Source organism: Cyrtonyx montezumae, unplaced genomic scaffold (genome assembly GCF_038088225.1).
Source record: "Cyrtonyx montezumae isolate F1298 unplaced genomic scaffold, pur_monq_1.0 scaffold_10, whole genome shotgun sequence".
NCBI lineage: Eukaryota > Metazoa > Chordata > Aves > Galliformes > Odontophoridae > Cyrtonyx > Cyrtonyx montezumae.
In genome coordinates, this window is record NW_027071826.1 from 25134045 (window position 1) to 25152741 (window position 18697).

The window sequence follows — 18697 nt, forward strand, 5'->3', positions numbered from 1 at the left end:
GTATCCTCAGAACTGGAAGCATGGTTCTGAGATGGCAGTTTTAAATAGCAACTGCTGCCTTGTTCCAGAAGTCCTGAGCTCCTGAAACCAGAGATCTAGTGAGGACAATTTGCACAAATATGCAAAAGCAATGCCAAGATACTCATGTTTATCTGAACATTCCAGTTATTCCTATTACCAAGCTGTAAAAAACACCCTCAAAGCATACTCTGGGATAAATGGAGCCTGTCCTGTCCAGCATTTTTTGAGTATAGTTAGGGCAGTTTGGAGCATATATAGGAAAAATTAAAAACTAAAAAAAGCAACAAAAAATGTCTAACCTTCTATATCAGTACACTATTTTCTTAATCAAAAGAATGAGAGTATGTAAGTGAGAGCTCTATACTGCAGTCTTCCGGATCCTATTTTAACATTAAACTGGACAGATCTTGAGATTTTAACGGACCATCATCTGGATGCAAGTCTAGAAGATCAAGATGGACTGTTGAAAAAAATAGCATTGAAATGCCAAATGAAAGCTGTAAGCCCACAGGAGTGGTCCAGGAGCATGTAAGAGAAGGAAAGGCCAGGAAACAGAAACGCTGTAGTAGCAGAATGCAAAAATGTGAATTGACCTCATGCAGCAACAAAAATACCTTTGCCCAGTTTGACACTTGATGTTGCAGGTTGGAGGTTGAGAAGGTAAACTGTCAGTGATAAGAAAAACATTGTTATCCTCACAATGCCCTGAAGAACAAGCTGTCCCACAGGCTCCTGCTTGAAAGGGGAAAGCAATTGGAAGTGGCGTAAGGAAGAAAGGGTTTAAGAGAACTCACTTTCATCATAGATAGATGATGTCTTCTGAGTTGGAAGAGGGACACATTATAAGAGAGGACGAAAGATGGCCATCTTTACATCTTTGAATTCACGTGTGCTGTCACAGGAACCGAAACATGCCAACAATTTTTGGATACTGCTAAGTGCAAAACACAAGGCCAAAGGCCTTTCACTCAGATCTTATGAAACAGAGAAGCTACCACTGTACTGAGCTCAAAAGTTTTTGTTTGAAAAAAACATCTGAATTTTAACAAATTTTAAAAGATTATTTACTGCTTCCTTTTGTCTCTCGTAATAACTTTCACAGTTAAAAATTTTAAACACTTTATTTCCTGTATCACTTACCTTCCAGCTTCCATTTATTGTTTCTTCATACACCCTTCTCTGCTTTAGTCTTACTCTTTTTTTCATTGCCAAGATGCACTATGCTATTGGCTATACTGTCAAACAACATTTCATAGTACCAGTCCTAGAACTGGAAATGGTCTTCTATTATTAGTCTAACAAAACCAGTAGTAATCATCTGATAGTAATCACCTGTGTTCTACTCTCTGGGTAAACACATCAGATTTTAATTCAGATATATTTTGCTAAACTTGAGCACTGTCAATGCTCAATGTCCTACCCTTTATTTTTGAGGCATATCCTGCATTATTTTCTCATATGTGTTTGAGTTTAGATGTTTTTTTTAAATGTAAATATTAAAACAAATGCACCAAATTATTGTGTTAAAGAGCAGAAAGATACATGAGTAATCCACTGTTCAAAAAGGGACAGTCACATCAAAGGTAGAGAAAAACAAAGGAGGGGATGATTTTTATTTGCAGTGGATTGAACAAAATTCTACCCATACAATGTCGGATAATGAAAGAAGAAAGTTTCAGAAAGGGATTTAAGTGGAGGGTCAAGTGTACACCCTGAGAGTATACAAAAATCATTATCCATCCTTCTTACTGTAGCAATTCAGAATAATTAGAAATAATATTTACAACAGCTTGGAATTAACTCTATAAGCAGTACAATAGACATGTGCAATAAAAGCAGTCCTGTCTTAAGAACTGCTGAAATCTTGTCCAGCATGTGCTACAAACAGATGAGACTGTACCTTGGGGACAAGTGGGAAAGGTTTTCATAATTTGATTTTACTGTGATAATCCACTACTGACTGCTCTCTTCCTGTATACTGCTAGATGCATAGGCTGTGTAGCCATGTGAAGCAAATGAATTTGTACTGCTTAGTCAGTTGGTACACTTACAGTGAAATCTGAACACCCAGAGGTTTTTCCAAATCTGCCAGTATAGATGAGCTTAGCCAGGTATGCACACCACATCAGGTAACATGGAAGAGCACAGAATGTTGCAGTCTTTCCTCCCCCCTGCCTCCCAACATCAGTGCAGTAATTCTCCCATATGGAAGGCTCACAAAAATACATGATATTTCAGCCAGTACAATAGGCCAGGTTGTACTCAGGATCACATCATATGATTTAACTAAATCCTTTTATAAATAGTATTTCAATAAGACTGCCTGACAGTACTAGGAAAGTCCTGTCCTCACCCTGACTACCAAGGTGTACTCTGCAGGGCAGATAGGCCAATCAAGCAAGTCACAAACCTAGAACTTTTGAAACAAACCACCACAATCTTTCCCCTTGAAGAAAGCATTGCAACTAAGTCTGCGCAGAGTATGTGGATCTGTGTGCCATGACCTAATAGCCACCTTGCTAGATATCCAGATGGGACAAAAATATGGATGTATAATTCTCAGCATTGCTACTGTGTAATAATTTCCTCATACAAATTACAATACTGTTGCCCTGCCCACTATGGGGCTGCTCAGCAGTACTTCTTTTCAGTTATGTTGAGATGCAGAAGAGTTGTATCACTGCACAGTAGCTAAGTACATGTACAGCTGTCATTTTTTCCACTCCTTCCTTGAAAGTCAATACTATCATGCGACTAATTGTGAAAGGCAAAGACCCTATAATTAAACACTGCAAGGCCAGGAGAAAGGAGAACTCAACACCTCCATTGCCATCAGAACACATCTGAACACATCTGCTTTTTGCCACAGTGAGCTGTAAGGAAGAAGCACTCTGATAGCAGTTGATGATACTTACAATACTGCATTCAAGGATCACCTGGACAAGGAAGCAATGATGCAGGAAATTATAATATGCTGTTTTCAACATTGGATAAGTAGACTGAGAAGCAGGAACTCAAGTGCTCAGAATAATCTTACAGCCACTGGTCTTACCTTTGCATATGAACTTCTGACAGTCCTTCAGGGATGGCATTTTGAAGTCATACGCTCTTCCTTTTGTGGATGCACATACAGACCTCACACTCCTCCTGTGCTGATTCCTATACAAGGCAGTCGGCTAGGCCACAGGTTTGTGAGAAGCTTGTAGTAGTTGTCCTCAGCAGGCTTTGACATGGGAGTGCAAGTGTGTGTAATCCAAATAAAAAATGTCCAGTACATTGGAAACTGTTAGGAAACAGCTCATCATAATGGGAACTTACACCAGCTGGGGTATATGCTGTGCCACAACTGACCCGTTGCTACAGAAATACTGCAGGCAGTGACAGCAGTAAGTAAGGTTTATAATAGTAAACGTAATGGATGTGGTAAGATGATTATTACTCCTAACACAATAAGAAAAAGTCACCGGGGGAAATAAGAATCATCTTAATGTACAGTGCTGTCAATTTCATTAGGTTTGGTAGTTTGTAGAAGATACAGATCAAAATGTAACTGTTTTAGTCAGAAAATCTGCTTAAAAATAAATGAATACTGACAGCGAGGTGCCGTGTGTGTGCAAAGCTCAGCTGGGAAGTAAGGTGACCACAGAAAAAAAATGTGCCCTCAAAAACCAGCTCATCAAAATGAAATAGTACTGCAGCGTACGTCTGGTCAGAAAAGCAGTTTGTAAAGAAACAAGTAGCCAATTCCATCAACCTTGGTCACCTTCACATATTCACTCAGTGCTGCCATCTTCACGAGCGCAGAATGGGCTGCTCTAAGTACCTTTGGTACCTAAAACATTTACAGTTCTCGTCCCCGTTGACTTAACGGATCTCCAAGCAGAGATTACGCTGTTTGTTTATTAAGTTTAAATGCTGCCTGCCGTCGGTGCTACTTCTGTAGACTTGCATGGATTCTGAAAGTCAGGAGGTATAATCTGTCCTGCGCTGAGGCGGCCGGCAGCTCCTCAGCACCGATTATCGCAGCGATGGAGCAGGCCGTTCCTCCTACCCTGCACTGAGAGCTCTCTGCGCTGCCTCTAAACGGGAGCTTCCTCGGGCTCCGGCTCCTGCGGCCCTGAAAGGCGCCTGGCAGGAGGCATGAAGGCTGCTTGGACGGTTTTATCCAAGAGGGGCGAGCGGGGAAGAGGATGCTCTGTCCCGCTTCAGCTCTGATCCCCGCGGGTCCCCAGCTCACGTCACGAGGACACCCCCGCGGCCGCGGAGCCGAGCTCAGCCCACACCGCCCGTGTGGCCGCGGCCGCCGTGCGGCAGCGAAGCGGCGCGGCACTGCGCGGCTCAGCTGAGGGCGCGGCCCGTCCCGCCCCCGCGCACAGCGCCAACAGCCGGAGCGGCGGCAGCACCTCGGCGGCGCCGGGCCCCGCTCCCCCTTCGCGCCTCTCTCGCCGCCTTTTCCTGTCTGCATCCTCTCCGCTCCTCCGCCCCCCTTCCTCTCCCCCCCTCGCCATTTTCACCCAGGAGCAACTCGACCGGGACTTCCCTGAAACTTTGAAGGGAAAGTCTCCCGACGCCTCCGGGGCGGCCGCGAACTTTTCACCGCGGCTCTGCCTCCTTCGCCGGCCCCGCGGCGCCCCGGCAGGCTGCTCCCGATGAGCGCTACTCCGCTGCTCCGCCCGCCTAGCCCGCTGCCGCCGCCCGGGGCTGCTGCTGCTGGCGGCGGCGTCGCCTTCCACCTCCAGATCGGGCTGAGCCGGGAGCCCGTGCTGTTGTTGCAGGACTCTTCGGGGGACTTCAGCCTGGCCCACGTCCGGGAGATGGCTTGTTCCATCGTCGACCAGAAGGTGAGGAACGGTGTCCCCCCCGCCATCCCACGTCCGCTGTGTCGGCGAACTTTTCTGTCCCGGCCTGCCGGCAGCTCGGCCCGGTGCTGGAGCACCGAGCGCAACTTTCCGGCCCTCCTCCTCCTCCGCCCGTCCTGACTCCCTCCCTCCCTTCCCCTATTCCGCATCTCCTCGGGTTTCCCAGCTGCGGGTGGGATGCTCGCCCGCCGCCTCGGCTCTGTTTGTTGGCCAGCGTTCGCTGCGCGAAGACCTGCGTCGGAACCGGTACACGGGTGGCTGCAGCTGCTCCCGGTGTTACCGGGGGGGGTGGGAGGGGGAGAAACCTGTCACCGCGGCGCCCGGGGCAGCTCTTGTCCCGAGGCCGGGAGAGAGAAACTTTCCACTGGAAGAAAAAAAAAAGGCAAACATCAACAAGGAAAGCCCAGCCCGCAGCCCAGCATTCACAGCGGCACAGCGCCCGCTCGATACCCGGGCAGGGCAGCCCGGCTCCCGCGTCCCGTCGCCGCCTAAGGCGGGGCCGGGGGCGCCGCTCGGGCCGGTGACGCGCGGCGGGGCTCGGGCAGCGCCCCAGTGCTGCTCCTCCGGCGGCGGGTGGGGGGCTCCGATAGCGCCGGCGCCGAGGGCGAGCCCGGAGCTGGCAGGTGGCCCCGGCGCGGGAGGAGGCCGAGTCCAGGGGAGCAGCCGAGCTCGGCCTGGCTGCAGGCAGCGGCCCGGAGCGGAATGCCGTCGGGCAGAAAGCTGCAGGAGTCGCGGAACGCTTGGGGCACCTCTCTGCCAGCGTCTGCGTGCCCCCTCTGCTGCCCGGCGCCGTTTCCTCTTTCTGCCTTGTATAAAATGTTGCACTGCAGTGTCCCGGTGCTTGAGTGAAGGACCAGAGGGACTGTTTCATACCGATAAGACGAAAAGACGCTACAAAAACAAATTCAACCAACCAAAACTTGGACGTCCAGGATTGTTACGGTGCCAAAAGCTGTGCTTTTTTCCTTGTTTTTACTGAGGTAAAATATTTTCCAGCAGCATGCCTTTGTTTTTTGTTTTGTTTTGGTTGACTTCTATGAAAGCAGAATTTCCCTTTTTTTGAAGAGCGCCTAATTAAATGTTATCAAAGAAGTGTTAAACCCACAACTTCACTTCTGAATTTTATATCTCCTGTAGTTTTAAGAAGTGCCTGGTGACCTGCGCTGCTAAACCAAACTGAAAGAAGACACAGTCGTTTTTTAACATTGCCATATTGGCTATCAGAGTTAGACTGAAACTTGTTGCTTGGTCACAGAGGTCGGACACAGCTTAACTGATGCATAGGGCTTCGTCAGTCACATGTTACTGTGCTTGCAGGGATGGATGTTAAGATCATTGCATGCATTGTTAATGTGTTTGTGCTAGAGGAAAGTACTAATTTCATGGCATTATAATAAGATCTGGTCTAATCTTTCATACTTCCTAACAGTTTCCGAATTTCATAACAATGCGGTATTGTCTAAAGAAAACCAAATGTGTTGGCTTTTCCTCCCAGAGTTAGGCTGAAGTCAGAACTGACACAACAGTGTCAAATGCTTTAACTTGTTGGACAGTATAAAAGAGAAAGGCATGTACCAGCTTTTCCTCACAGCACTCCCCAGTGAGGAGCTTTCTTCTCAGCACAATTTCTCATTGCCCCTATTCCTGCTTTCCCAGGGCTGGCAAGAAGCATGTGGCTGAAATAAAAGGATAATGAGGAGGTAGAGAGGGTTTTTGGTTTTTTGGTCTTTGGATGGTGGCCTGCAGCTCTTGATCTTTCAGGTTAATTTGTATGATATTTAGTCCTGAGAATTTTTCTTTTAAATCTGCAAGCACGTTTGCTGACATGAGTTCTGCCACTCACTGTTTCACTGTTGCAGGGAGACAGTTTGCATGTGCAGAGTTACTCTGCATCCTGGCAGAAACTTGTTTCAAAAATGGCCTGGGATCAGACAGCTCTGAGGTTAACACCTCCTGTGTGCCAGAGATTGATGATGTTTTCTCTCTCTGAAGTAATCTAAAGCACTTCTTACTCACAATTTAATGCAAGAGATCCATTTGTTTACTGCCATGGTGCAGGAGGTGATACTGTAACAAATACCTTATTAAAATCGCATGCTACTTCCAAGGTTCCTTGAGTTTGTATAGGAGATGGGTGGTGTCTGCCAGGTGACTGTTGTCCTAAGGCCACAGTTTGGTCTGGAATGTTTAAGCAGCATATCAGGATGAAAATTATAATTTTATTTTATTTTTTCCTTCAGCTTCCCTATTAGATTGCTTATATCAACTCTGTGGTGATACTGTTAAGTATTCAAGCATGCAACTTTATTTTTTACGATTGTGGCATTTTCTCCTCAGTGTCAGATGATCTGTTTACAGAGAGTCTCTCCCATGCTGATGTGGGTATACCTGGTTGAAGACATTTATGGCCTTTACTCTGCACAGATTTATTGGCTGAACTTAGTGCTTAGTGCACAGAACTTAGATTAAATGGAACTGAGGTTCTCAGAGTGCAGTGTGTATGTAGGCCTGAGTAGGGTATGAATACGGAGGATGTGTGTATGTATATCTGTACATGCATATCTGTCTGTGTATCTTTGTAAATATGAAACCACAGTATGCAGTTATGTCTTTGCTGAGGTTTTATATATAACTAATATATTTATGTATGCAAAGTCTTGCTATGTATAAACGTTTGTAAATAAACATGAATTTGCATACATTTATACTAGTGGACTTTAAATGGCACCTGAAGCACAAAGGTTAGGTTTTCTACTTCTGTTAGAGAATGTAATTGCAGTATTGACCTAATATATATGATGTGAGAAATGGAATGAGCATTTTATTTTTCCATCATCCATGAGAAGCATTCTTTCAGGAATATCATCCTGATATAGTTCTAAATGAATTTTCAAACCTGAAGATGAAATAGTTTGTGCTAGTTTAGGGTATAAACTCAAATGCATTTAAATCTGTTAAGATCTGTACTGAAGATGGCTACATTTGGTTTCTCTAAGTCTGTTTGCTTGTCTTTCTTAGAACCAGTGGTGTTGAGATGTGCTTATGTGGGGTCTTCAACTGAAAGGGAATGTTAGCATTTAAACTGTGTGGTTTACAAGAAATGAGAAAAAACTGAAAATTGTGCATCATATTTGACTTTTAGGCTGATCCCCTCATGAGATCGGCAGAATACTGTAAAATATAATCTTTGTTTTCTGAAGATAAATAGTTTGAATTATTGCCCTTTTTGAGTTAGCTGCTTACAGTAGGACCGCTTATCCAGGGCATGAATATAAATGTAGAGCACTCTAAATAGGAACACAGCATATTTGTAGTTGTATGGAATGATTGTGTTATCAAAGACTTTTTTGTTTTAACAATTATTACAAAAATTAATTTTGCCTTTTGCTACAAATTCTTACAGTGTTAATACAAAGGGGAAAGCTCTATTTTCTGTTGGCAATGAACATCAGCAACCTTTATTACCTCATATACAACGTGTTGAGTTACCTATTGTCATTGCCAAGTTTTGCAGACTTTGATAGAAATATGTAAACAGATGGTAGATGGTATTTGGTGTAAGAATATGGTTTTAACAAACAGCCCCCAGTTTGACTGCTAAGATCATGATTTGGCTGGGCCTTGGCGGATGAAAGCAGAGAAGTTGCTAGGAGGTGTAAACATGGATACTGTGCCATCTTTTCTTGATATCTGTATAGCTATAGGACTGTGGTGTAATAACCTTTGTAAGCTTGAGGTGGCTTGCATGTGGACGCAGCTAGCCATGGATAAGCATTATGGTGTTTGTGTGCATCTTTTAGTTTCATACTAACGAAAAGTAGAACAAAATTTCATCCTAAACAGAAACAAGATTTGGTCTGCATTGTCTCTGTGTCTTTCAGACTGATTTATGAAGGTAGAGGTGTAGATGGTTCTCTGGTTTGGTTAATTCTGAATCTTCACAATTGAAACAAACAAACAAATACCCCAAGCCCAGTAATAATAAAACAGAAAATGGGCTATCACAGGAATGAGGAAGGACAAAAATAAAATGATGCTTCAAGTTGCGTACAACAAGTGAAGTACTGTAGCCAGATTCATCTTCATGTAAGATATTCAGTGGTAAAAGTGGAAAGATTGCTACAAATCAAACTGAGAGTTCTTTAGAAGTATTTATGTATTTTATTTGTTCTCAAGAGTTCACCCGAGCATATTTAGGAACAGGTACACTGTTTGTGTCTTGGTCATCCTTGATAAGGGAAATCCAACTTATTCTTAAATAAATAAAACAGGAAGACAAAAATAAACTTAGGGTTGTTTTTTTCCTTTCAGGCCAGAATGTCTAAACCTGTGGTCTTAGTGAAGGAAGATATTTTCATATCCACATTTTAAAAAAATGCTTAACTTTTTCTGCAAGGTTTTTAAGCAACCACGGAAAGCATTTGGATTTTGTTTGTATTGGTGAAATTGTTTGTTTGCTTCCCCTTAAAATCTACAAACTTGTGTAAAATAAACAAGAGCCTGGTAGTAAGAAAATGATTTCCCTTTGGAGTGGGGTGGGGACTCAGTGAAGAGTATAGAAAGATTTTCCCCTCAGGATAAACAGATAAACGTGAATGTGTTGTTTCTTTCATTTTTATTTTTATTTTTTCCCCCATGCTCTAGGCAAAACTTGTAAATAATCAATTCAACATGCAAGTATAGACATTTCACGTACTAGCGATGTATTTGGCTGTAATCATATCCTTATGTTCTGGAAAAGTTGAAAAGTGTGTGTATCTGTTAAAGCTGCATTCTGTAGGAGTCTTTACCTGGTATACCCCTGTAACAAAATGTTTGACTTTTTGTGAATTCTCTGAACTGAATGCTTCCTTCTGCCTGTGTTGTGAAAGCAGAAGGTTGTTGTATTTTGTTTCAGGAATGCGAGGTGCCTGGTCATCGTGCATGTAAACATATTTCAAAGTGAAAGTATGTTTCTACTCTCACTCTTACAAACTCAAGGGTGACTTCTGATGTTTGCCTTTCAGTTTTTTATTGACTTTATGTTTATTATTCTCCACCCTGGAAACTCTTAAGTCAGCGTGCACAATGTTAATTTGCAGGATTAGTTCAAGCTACCTTTGGAGAATGTGTGAGAATATAACAGGAAAAGGATAACTGATGAAAGGGAGTCAGTCTGAATTTTTTTAAAGAAACTGGGAGTTCTAAAAGAAATGCTGACTTTGTTATCTGTCATGTCTGTGGTTCAGATGAAGAAAGTTGGTGCAATGCCACCGATTTATCTAGAGCATTTGAGAAATTCCTTGCCAAAGATTAAAGACTATCAAATGAATTCTCATAGAATAACAAGTAAGATGAAGCTTTGGACATAGGACTGCCTCATAATCAAAGCATCTGACATTTTAATTTTTAAAGGAATTATAAGAGGAATCTTGTGTTGCTATTATGACACATATATTCAAAATGATGATGGAAATTATGTTGAGATGAGTAAGCAAATGAATTGCTTCTCTTACTGTTGGTGAGATGAAGTTCAATTGCTATAGAGAGAAGCAGAACTTACCCCTGAAGTTGCAGTGCATGCCAGACAGAGGTGCATACTCTGTATGATATTCTCAGTGGTTGTGAAGTGCTGAAGGTTGCCTGTCTGTCTGGTGAGGACTGATGGGACAGGAGCTGTATGGATAATGTCAAAATGCCAAGAATCTCTGGTGCATCCTGAAGTCATGGGGGGTTTGTTGCTTGAATGCAGGTAGTCTGTGCTGGGTCTATGTATGGTACATCTAGAGTGTGCCAACATCATGCTTGGATTTGTATGCATTGTCCGTGGATATTTTTCTTTAATTTCTGGAAATTTCTCACAAACATGCAAAGCTATTGTTGTCTAGAATTTTTTTTCCTTTTTGGAGAAGTCTGACTGTGTGGTTACCACGTGTACTATATTGTGGTTACCTGCAAGGAAACAAGCAGACTCTTACTTTTTGTTTCTTGTTTTCACTGTTTTGTTTGTTTGTTTTTAATATGTGAAACTATTTTGATTAAAAACTTTTGCCAAATTACGTTAGCTGAGCTATGATTATTGTCTCTGTGGTAGGGAGTAATTTAAGGACATACTTGGAATTTTTAAGATAGGACTATATGAAATCAAAATCACAGCTAGCAAGACAAAGTTGAGCACAGAGAGACCAAGAGTTAACTTGTGTATCTCAAGCAACCTGTGATAAGTAGATCTGTTATCTGTACTTCTGTCAGTATTCTAGGCCATCCTTAACTTCTTGACTTTGCTCTCTGCCTGAGATCTGGCAAGTTTATGTTGATGTTATGTAATGTGACTGGAGTTGCATGGATGCAATTAAGTATATAAATTAAAATTGTTTCCCAAGGGTTTATTTTGTTTCTGCCTCTGTACAGAAGTATGTCATAGCTTGACATACATCTATTTTCTAGAGATAATAACTTAAACCTCGTCATACTGGCTTTATATAGGATTTTGTGGTAGCATTTGTCTTGTGTCAGCTCTTGCTTCTAGGAGCTGCAATGTGCTTCTAAGATAAGATCAACTTGTCCTTCTTGGGATGGAGCTGAAATCTACTTTAGGATGTGTTCCAGTAAAATATTGATTTTGTTTTTCAATGTTGAGCTCAAATGTCTCATCCATCCAATAGATGTTCTGCTATAAAAGCTACCTAATTTTGTTATCATGTTTCATTTGCTCTAGAAGAATGTGGGCTATATGAGAATAAAATAACTCTCCTTTTCTATCAAATGCCTTTCACCTCATCTTTGAAAGTGATTTGCTTTTCCATACATTATCTGTTCATTGTGCTGTACAACTTTGTGTGAGGAAGCTTTGGATGCAGAGCTTTCTCATGCTTGATGAAAGTCCCCAGGATCATCACAGGCACCCCCCTGGATGTCAGTGCTCTGCTTGAACATCACTTCTGTTTATATTCTTCTGGCTTCTGTAGTCCCTGTGAACATCCAGGATTTTGGAAGCTTGAAAGCCTGTGAAATTTTTTTAATCTCTGCTCCCTAGTACAAGACTCTCAGTACCATTAAGAGATCTCTTCTTTTTTAGGTCTTTTCTTTTAAATATTCCTATCCACACAGCAGTCTAAAATTATGTCGGACTTGACGCTGCTCAGAAAAACTCTCTGTAAGATTAAATCAGCTTCTATATGTCATTCTTTTTTTAAGTTTAAAACCTGGAGTATATGCTTCAAATCAGTTACTTCATGAAGCACATTACTGCTTTCAAATCTTCATTTTATCTGCTGGAACAAAATGTAAAAGATAGCAAGGTATTGTGGTGTATTACATGATAATCCAGAAGTAATAGCGTGTAAGCATCTTACACGGATATATATATCACTGATATATATATGCGAGTTAGTCAATTTCGTGTGTGTGTGTATATATTTACTTTCTCTTCTTCCGTGCATTTGTGGTATCCTGTATTGCTTGTTCCCTGTAGTTCTGTTTTCCTTTTCAGCTGAGAAGTTGAGCAAGATGTAAGCTTTCTCTTAGTGCACAGTGGTATGATGGTATTGTGATGGGGACTCATAGAGCTTGATAGCCATTGTTTGCTGTCTATGCCTATGCTGCAGTCAGGATCAGCTCAGAAATTGCAATTATATTAAAGTGAGAGAATAGTAGATTATTTTGATTAGTAACTTTTCTATTTTTAAAGTAAGAAATGACATCTCATCAAGTTCCTGGCTGTTCCTAAGGTGTCTAGAGGCATTTTTTTTTTTTTTTGTGGTTGGCATAAAAATATCTTTCCAGTACATTTTTACACACAGGGGACATGAATTGAAAGTGCAAACCATGGCGCAAGTTGCCAGCTAAGAACTTTTATCTTGTATATTTTAAGGGAATGATATCTGAAGATTTTCTATGTAATCTGAGAGCATGTTCTATTTTATCTCTTCAGGTTTACAGAGAAAAAAATAATAAAAAGATAAAAAAACCTTCAGAATTTTATTTTTAATATTAGGAATAGCTTTTGTTAGCATTTTGTCAGTTGCAAATGCACAGATGAGACGCAGCAGCTACTGGGAACAGCATTTTGGCTATAAGGCAATTTCTCTAAAAGATAATCGGTCTTAAATACAGCAGTTTCAGTGATTGTATGTAAAGGGTAGTTTGTGATTTAAGCTTCTTAAACAGTGGTTTTGATCAGTGGGATGGTAGTGCGTAAGGATGAAGAAAATCCCACTGGTAAGGAGGACAGTATGTGTTGTTGACATTGTTTTCAGTCTGGTAAAATCAAACAATCTGGAAAGTAAATATTTGTGCTCTATACCTAGAAACATATGTCTAGTTGCCATTAAGCTGTGTTTATATTCATTATTTTTGTTTTCATGCCATCTTAACTTGACCCAGAGAATGACACAGGTTCAGACCTATATACTAATGCCAGTGTTTTGACTTACAGTTCTTAATCTGAGTTAATTGATCATTACATGTACACCTCCTCCTTCTTTCTTCTATTTGATTTTTATTTGGCAGCTGTCACAGTACCTAGTGGGCTTTGAGTGTTGACTCGATGTTCTTGATGGGAGCTACATAAATCCTGTAAAGGGAGTTACAAAAGTAATAAAGCTAAACTCTTCTAGGCATTGAAAGTAGTCCTGCTGTGAGAAGTCAGGCTAGGTGACTCCTGAGGTTTTATATGTTTCTGTGATGTGGAGAATGTGTCATTCCCCACAGTCAATAATTAAACTAACATTTGAATTAAAGTGGCAACATTCCCCTGCCACAGCTTAAGATACAGCTAACCTTATCCAGAGGTTGATGTGGGTTGTTTATGGCTTTAATCAGTCCATGTTTTTCCTTCATGCTTTGTGCAATATCTGTGATCTCTTCCTGGTCTGTGATTGGAGTATTCAAAAATTGAAAACATAAATCCTGATAGTAATATGCTTGTAAAAGGCAGTAGCAGGTAAGTATTAAGTAGATACATTGAAGAAAGCATCATGATACTTTGTATGAAATCATGTGATGCATTTAAAGAGGAAAGCATTGAACAAAATTAGAATTTGTGTCTGTTGTGTCTGATAAGTAAATATACCAGCTAAAGAGGAGGTAGAAAACAGCCAGAAGTTCATTGTAACAGTGCTTTTAAATCTTTATGCTTGTGTACATTTTTGCACTGATAACCTGCTAAGTAGCCTGTGGTATTCTACAGCCTTATTATATGCCATATTGTACACAGATAAAAAGTTCCTGCCTTCAGTGCAGGGTCACCACATCTTAGACCACACAGAATGATATCTTAACATTAAAAGCAGCGGTTTATCACAGTATCTTTTGAAGATGGCCCTATGAGAAATATATCTTAGGTTGTGAGCAAAAGCACAGAAGTTCCTCTTGGCAAAAATGGCTGGTAAAATGTCAGCCTTTTAATAATAAATACCTTCAATCCTATGGACTGGAAACAGAAACAACAACAAACATACTGCTATGTAGTGGAGAACAGTGCTTGGATTGTCTGTCTTTATGGAGAGACATAAGGTTTGTCCACACAGAGATGAGAGGAAGGAATGATATGATCAAATAATGCACCCATCTGCTGCAAAGAATTTTTTAAGTGGAATAATACCTGATTTATCTCAAGGAAGGAAAAGAATATACCACTTAAGAAGTGAGCAGACAGAGGATGTGCTTGATTTCCCTGTCTTCACAGGGATAACGTGTGTGTTAAGAGATGTTCCACAGGAAAAAAATGCTCAGTTTACATCCTATTTCTGAGCTGTCTTTAAATACGTTGTGATGTTAAGGGTTATAGAAAGTAATGAGTCTGTGGAATGCGTGTGATCATTTATCTGATTCCTGCTGGCCATACTGTTGAGCAAGTCACCTCATTCCCTTATACATAAGTTTCCCTTTCTCAATGGTATATTGATAGTGAAGAAGACTATGTATGAATAAAGCAAGATTTTGATGGCAACTCATTTTAATGAAATTGTTAACTCCTGTTTTTTGATGACTCTGAATTTACATTACAAATATGTGTGTATACAATTAGAATTGTTGATGAATATTTATGTAATAAATCCTTATAATGTTTCTGAAGTGATGTGTGACTACTTAGATACTTGCTAGTTGAAATAACCATACTGTAAATACAGGGAGACATACAGTTATCATAGTTATTAGAAAGATTTTCCAATTTCTTAAGTGTAATCTTGTATTTGTAATATAATTCCATTCCCTTAGTTTACTATAGTATTCTGTACTACTTGCAATTTTTCTTGGTATTTAAAAATTCAAAAGCTAAGATTACTCTGTTCACTGAGAGTTTTTTCTTAACTGTATATGCTATACATAATGTAAATCTGGATAATCTTTTCAACTGATTAATTCTGTTTCTCATTATTTCATGTAAAAATGATTCGAATTTTTGCTCAGCATGTTAATGTTTAGGTGCTCAGAACATTGGGTTTCTCTTTTGAATGGAGTATTAAGCCTGTAGCACTTAAGTATGCATTTAACTTTTCCTGTGTTAGCTATCAGACCCAGTGAAGTGCTACTATGAGGGATCAGTGAGGGAACAGGAACAAGTGACAGACAAATACAGAAGAAGACTTCACTTGGAAGAAACAAAATCTTTGATTTCTGTCTCTAAGACTTTACATGTTTGTTCTTATATCATCTGAAATTATTTTTCTGCTGACTTCATTCAAATTGCATTCGATGGAAGACTAGAAATATCAAAGAACAGTTCTTACATTATTCAGAGACCGAGATCTGGATAGAGTAAGGCTGCTTGTAAGCTCATGTTTTGCTGGATCTCAAAGAATTCATGTAGGAGAAAGACGTTTCAGCTGGTGTAAGCTCATAAATTATAGCTGCAGAACAGTAGAGCACTCCTACTTGTCATTTTTAATTATGTTTGTGGAATTGAATTTTGTGTTTTGTACAGTGTTATTTATGTTATGAGGACAAATGTTTATAAAAAATTATGTGCTTGCATTATACGCTTTGGGCTACTTTGGATTTTGTGCTGAAAAACCCTCTTAAGTATACTGAAATCATGATAGGAAAAATATCAGATATGTAAACAGTAACCAGGTGAATTATTCTCTTTTTCTTCTGATAAATTAATCAAGATGTTTTTGAAATAGTGTTTAAGTGGTATTTTTTTCCAGGTTATATTCTGGAATTAATTTTCTTGTATTGCTTGGAAAGTGTGGTTTAGATAGTGGGAACGTAGGCAGATACCACAGTTTTGAAAAAGAAACCTAATATTTTATACAACACCTCTTCAGGCAGAAGATTATTTGTAATGAAAAGTCCAATTTCATGTCAAGATACCATGAATGTTAGTATATATTCTTCTGTTTTGTTTTTAATCACACAGTAGTGAGTGGACAAAGGAAAACTGCAAGTAAATGTTTTTCTAGAAATCAAGTACTGAAGGTTGTCAGTGACTTAGGCTGAGAAAGCTGGACATTAGTAACTGAGGGGCAGCTAATGAAAACAGAGATCAAAAGTATCTGCATACATATATTTTTGCTTGGAATCCTTACAATAACAAACCCATGGTCTAGAGCATGTGCTGGGCTTGCTGTATTCTTCTATTAGAATATTCATTAATATAAAGCTCTTATGTTGATAAATACACCAGGAAGTTATACTTCTAAAAGATTATTGGTACATATTTTTTCAAAGTTAGTGTGACTTTTCAGAGTAGTTAATTTAGATGACTAATGACAATACCCTCTTAAACATTTTGATTGAGGTAAACAATATTGTGTAAATGAAGATGAGCAACTGTGTTATTTCAGATTGCTAAAAACAAATTGCCATTGACTTCCTAGTTTTCTTCTAAAGTTGCATTGCATAGCATATATATATTTTTATATAGACTAGCTAAATGCTTTCAGAAAGAGGACAAGGAGCAGAAAATGGTTGAAGTGCATGTCAAAAACGTACTGGAGTATTATAAAGTGTGTAACTTACAGCTGATGTTATTTTTTGCATTGTTAAAGCTTCATTCATTTTTGTTTGTTCTGTGCTAGACGTGTAATCATTCCCAGCTTCACATGCAAGTGAGTGCTTTGGCCATCTTCCTGGGGACTGATATGCACTGTAGCAGATGTCAAATTGAACTGTTGCTCTGGGATGTGAGAGACATACAGTGCTGTGTGGAATTGAATTTTCTTATATAATGGGAAGTTGGCTTTGAAAATGCAAAAACTCTAGCTGAACATAAATGAAATAATTTTTTTTTATTAAATATCAGAAGTTGTGACCGAAGTCAAAACTTCCTAGGTTTTAATGTATATCAACAAATATTTTTTATCGTCAAGCTAAGCAAGCTTTTTGCAGAGCTGTTCTATAGGTATCATGATTTGTGCACTCTTCTTTTAAAAAAAAAAAATAAAGTTTTATATATATAGGCACACTTTTTAGAAGTATGGAGCAACTATCTTGCACTTTAACAGAAAGCATTACTTTCTCCAGGTGTAGAATCTTAAACATTTGAAAATTGCTGTGGTAGCATTCAGGCTGTGGTTTATGGTTGGCAAAAATGCATAGCTAATGGTGGTTGTGTTGAAAAATAGTGTCTTGTACCTGTGAATTTGCTCTATCGGATAGTGTTATTGTTCTCTTTGTCTGTTGTAGTTTCCATGGAAATAAGTAGGAGACATTACTTTCGGAGCAGCTTACTTATATTACAGACTCAGTGATGCTCTCAATGCCCCACAGGCCACAGTCAACAAACTAACTAAGTGACCTCTCATACTCTGCAGCTAAATAAAACAAAGGTCAAAACTGAGAAGGAATCAAGTGACTTTCATAATGGTCTGAGATGCTAAGAGATCCTTAATAGATTTCTTGCTGTGTAAAGTTCCCATCTATGTAATTTGAATTTACTGACCTGCCATTGACTATGGAATTAAGATCTTAACAAGTCTATATAAATAAACTAACATGATAGTTGCCCTTCAAATGTGAGCCTGCACCTGTTTCTCCATGAGTCTTTTAGAGGTAGCATGAGATGTCAAGAAGGGATTTCTTTAAAGAAGCAGTATCAGTTTTCCTACCACTATTCCTGATCTTTTCAAACTTTGTGTTTGTACTTATTTAGCATTCTTATTTAGCATGCAATCCCTGAATACTTTTCCTGAAGAAATGTTAACCACTTACTCTTTACGTCTACTTTTTCCTGTCTCCGTTAAAACATTCCTGTAAAACTGCTTCCTCTTTCCTTCAAGTCTTGCTTCATTTTTTGGAGATGTATTTGAATTTCAGTCGTGTTTGTCATGCATGTGCTTTCTGTCTCAGTTTCATATAGTAATGAAATTTTAAAAATAATTTTCTTAGATTTTTTTTTAAATCCAGGTATTCAGTGATATGATTGTAAAGAAACTGGGCTGAGACCAAGTTTCTATTTGGAACATGCTCTTCTCAGCTTCCGCATGTTCTTGCTTTCTGACAGTGCCGAGCATTCTTTTGCAATAATTTTTGTCTCATTTTTAAAACAATTTCAGCAAAATAATGCAAATTTTACCTTGAAGAATGCCCAATCATTAAGAAATGATACAGGATGAAAGGTTAGCTCTAGTCTTGTAATTTCCAGATTTCTCTCTTCTCCCCTGATTTTTACATCAGGTAGGCTTGGAACTTGATGAAAGAAAATCATTTCAAAGTTAAATATTTTTGATCTCTGCATAATGTTATCAAACAAACTCTTTTGTTATGTGTTTATAAGACTACAATTGTAGTCTAATTTTTGCCTGCTATTCATACTTTCTACTAATACAGTGGTCTTTTTGTTTTGTTAATAGTATTGTATGAGTACAGCTTTCATGTTTGAATTCAGTCAA

General features: G+C 39.6%; 1 protein-coding gene across 2 annotated transcripts in view; it reads left to right on the forward strand.

The window, feature by feature from the left end:
- The first annotated feature begins 4529 nt into the window (after nucleotides 1-4529).
- Nucleotides 4530-18697, forward strand: part of PRKD1 (protein kinase D1) — a 104117-nt gene continuing 89949 nt past the window's right edge. For both annotated transcript variants that reach the window (XM_065753777.1, XM_065753781.1), the window contains exon 1: nucleotides 4530-4862. In XM_065753777.1, coding sequence (XP_065609849.1) covers nucleotides 4671-4862 — 192 coding nt within the window. In that variant the 5' untranslated portion in view covers nucleotides 4530-4670. The remainder of the gene's footprint in view (nucleotides 4863-18697) is intronic.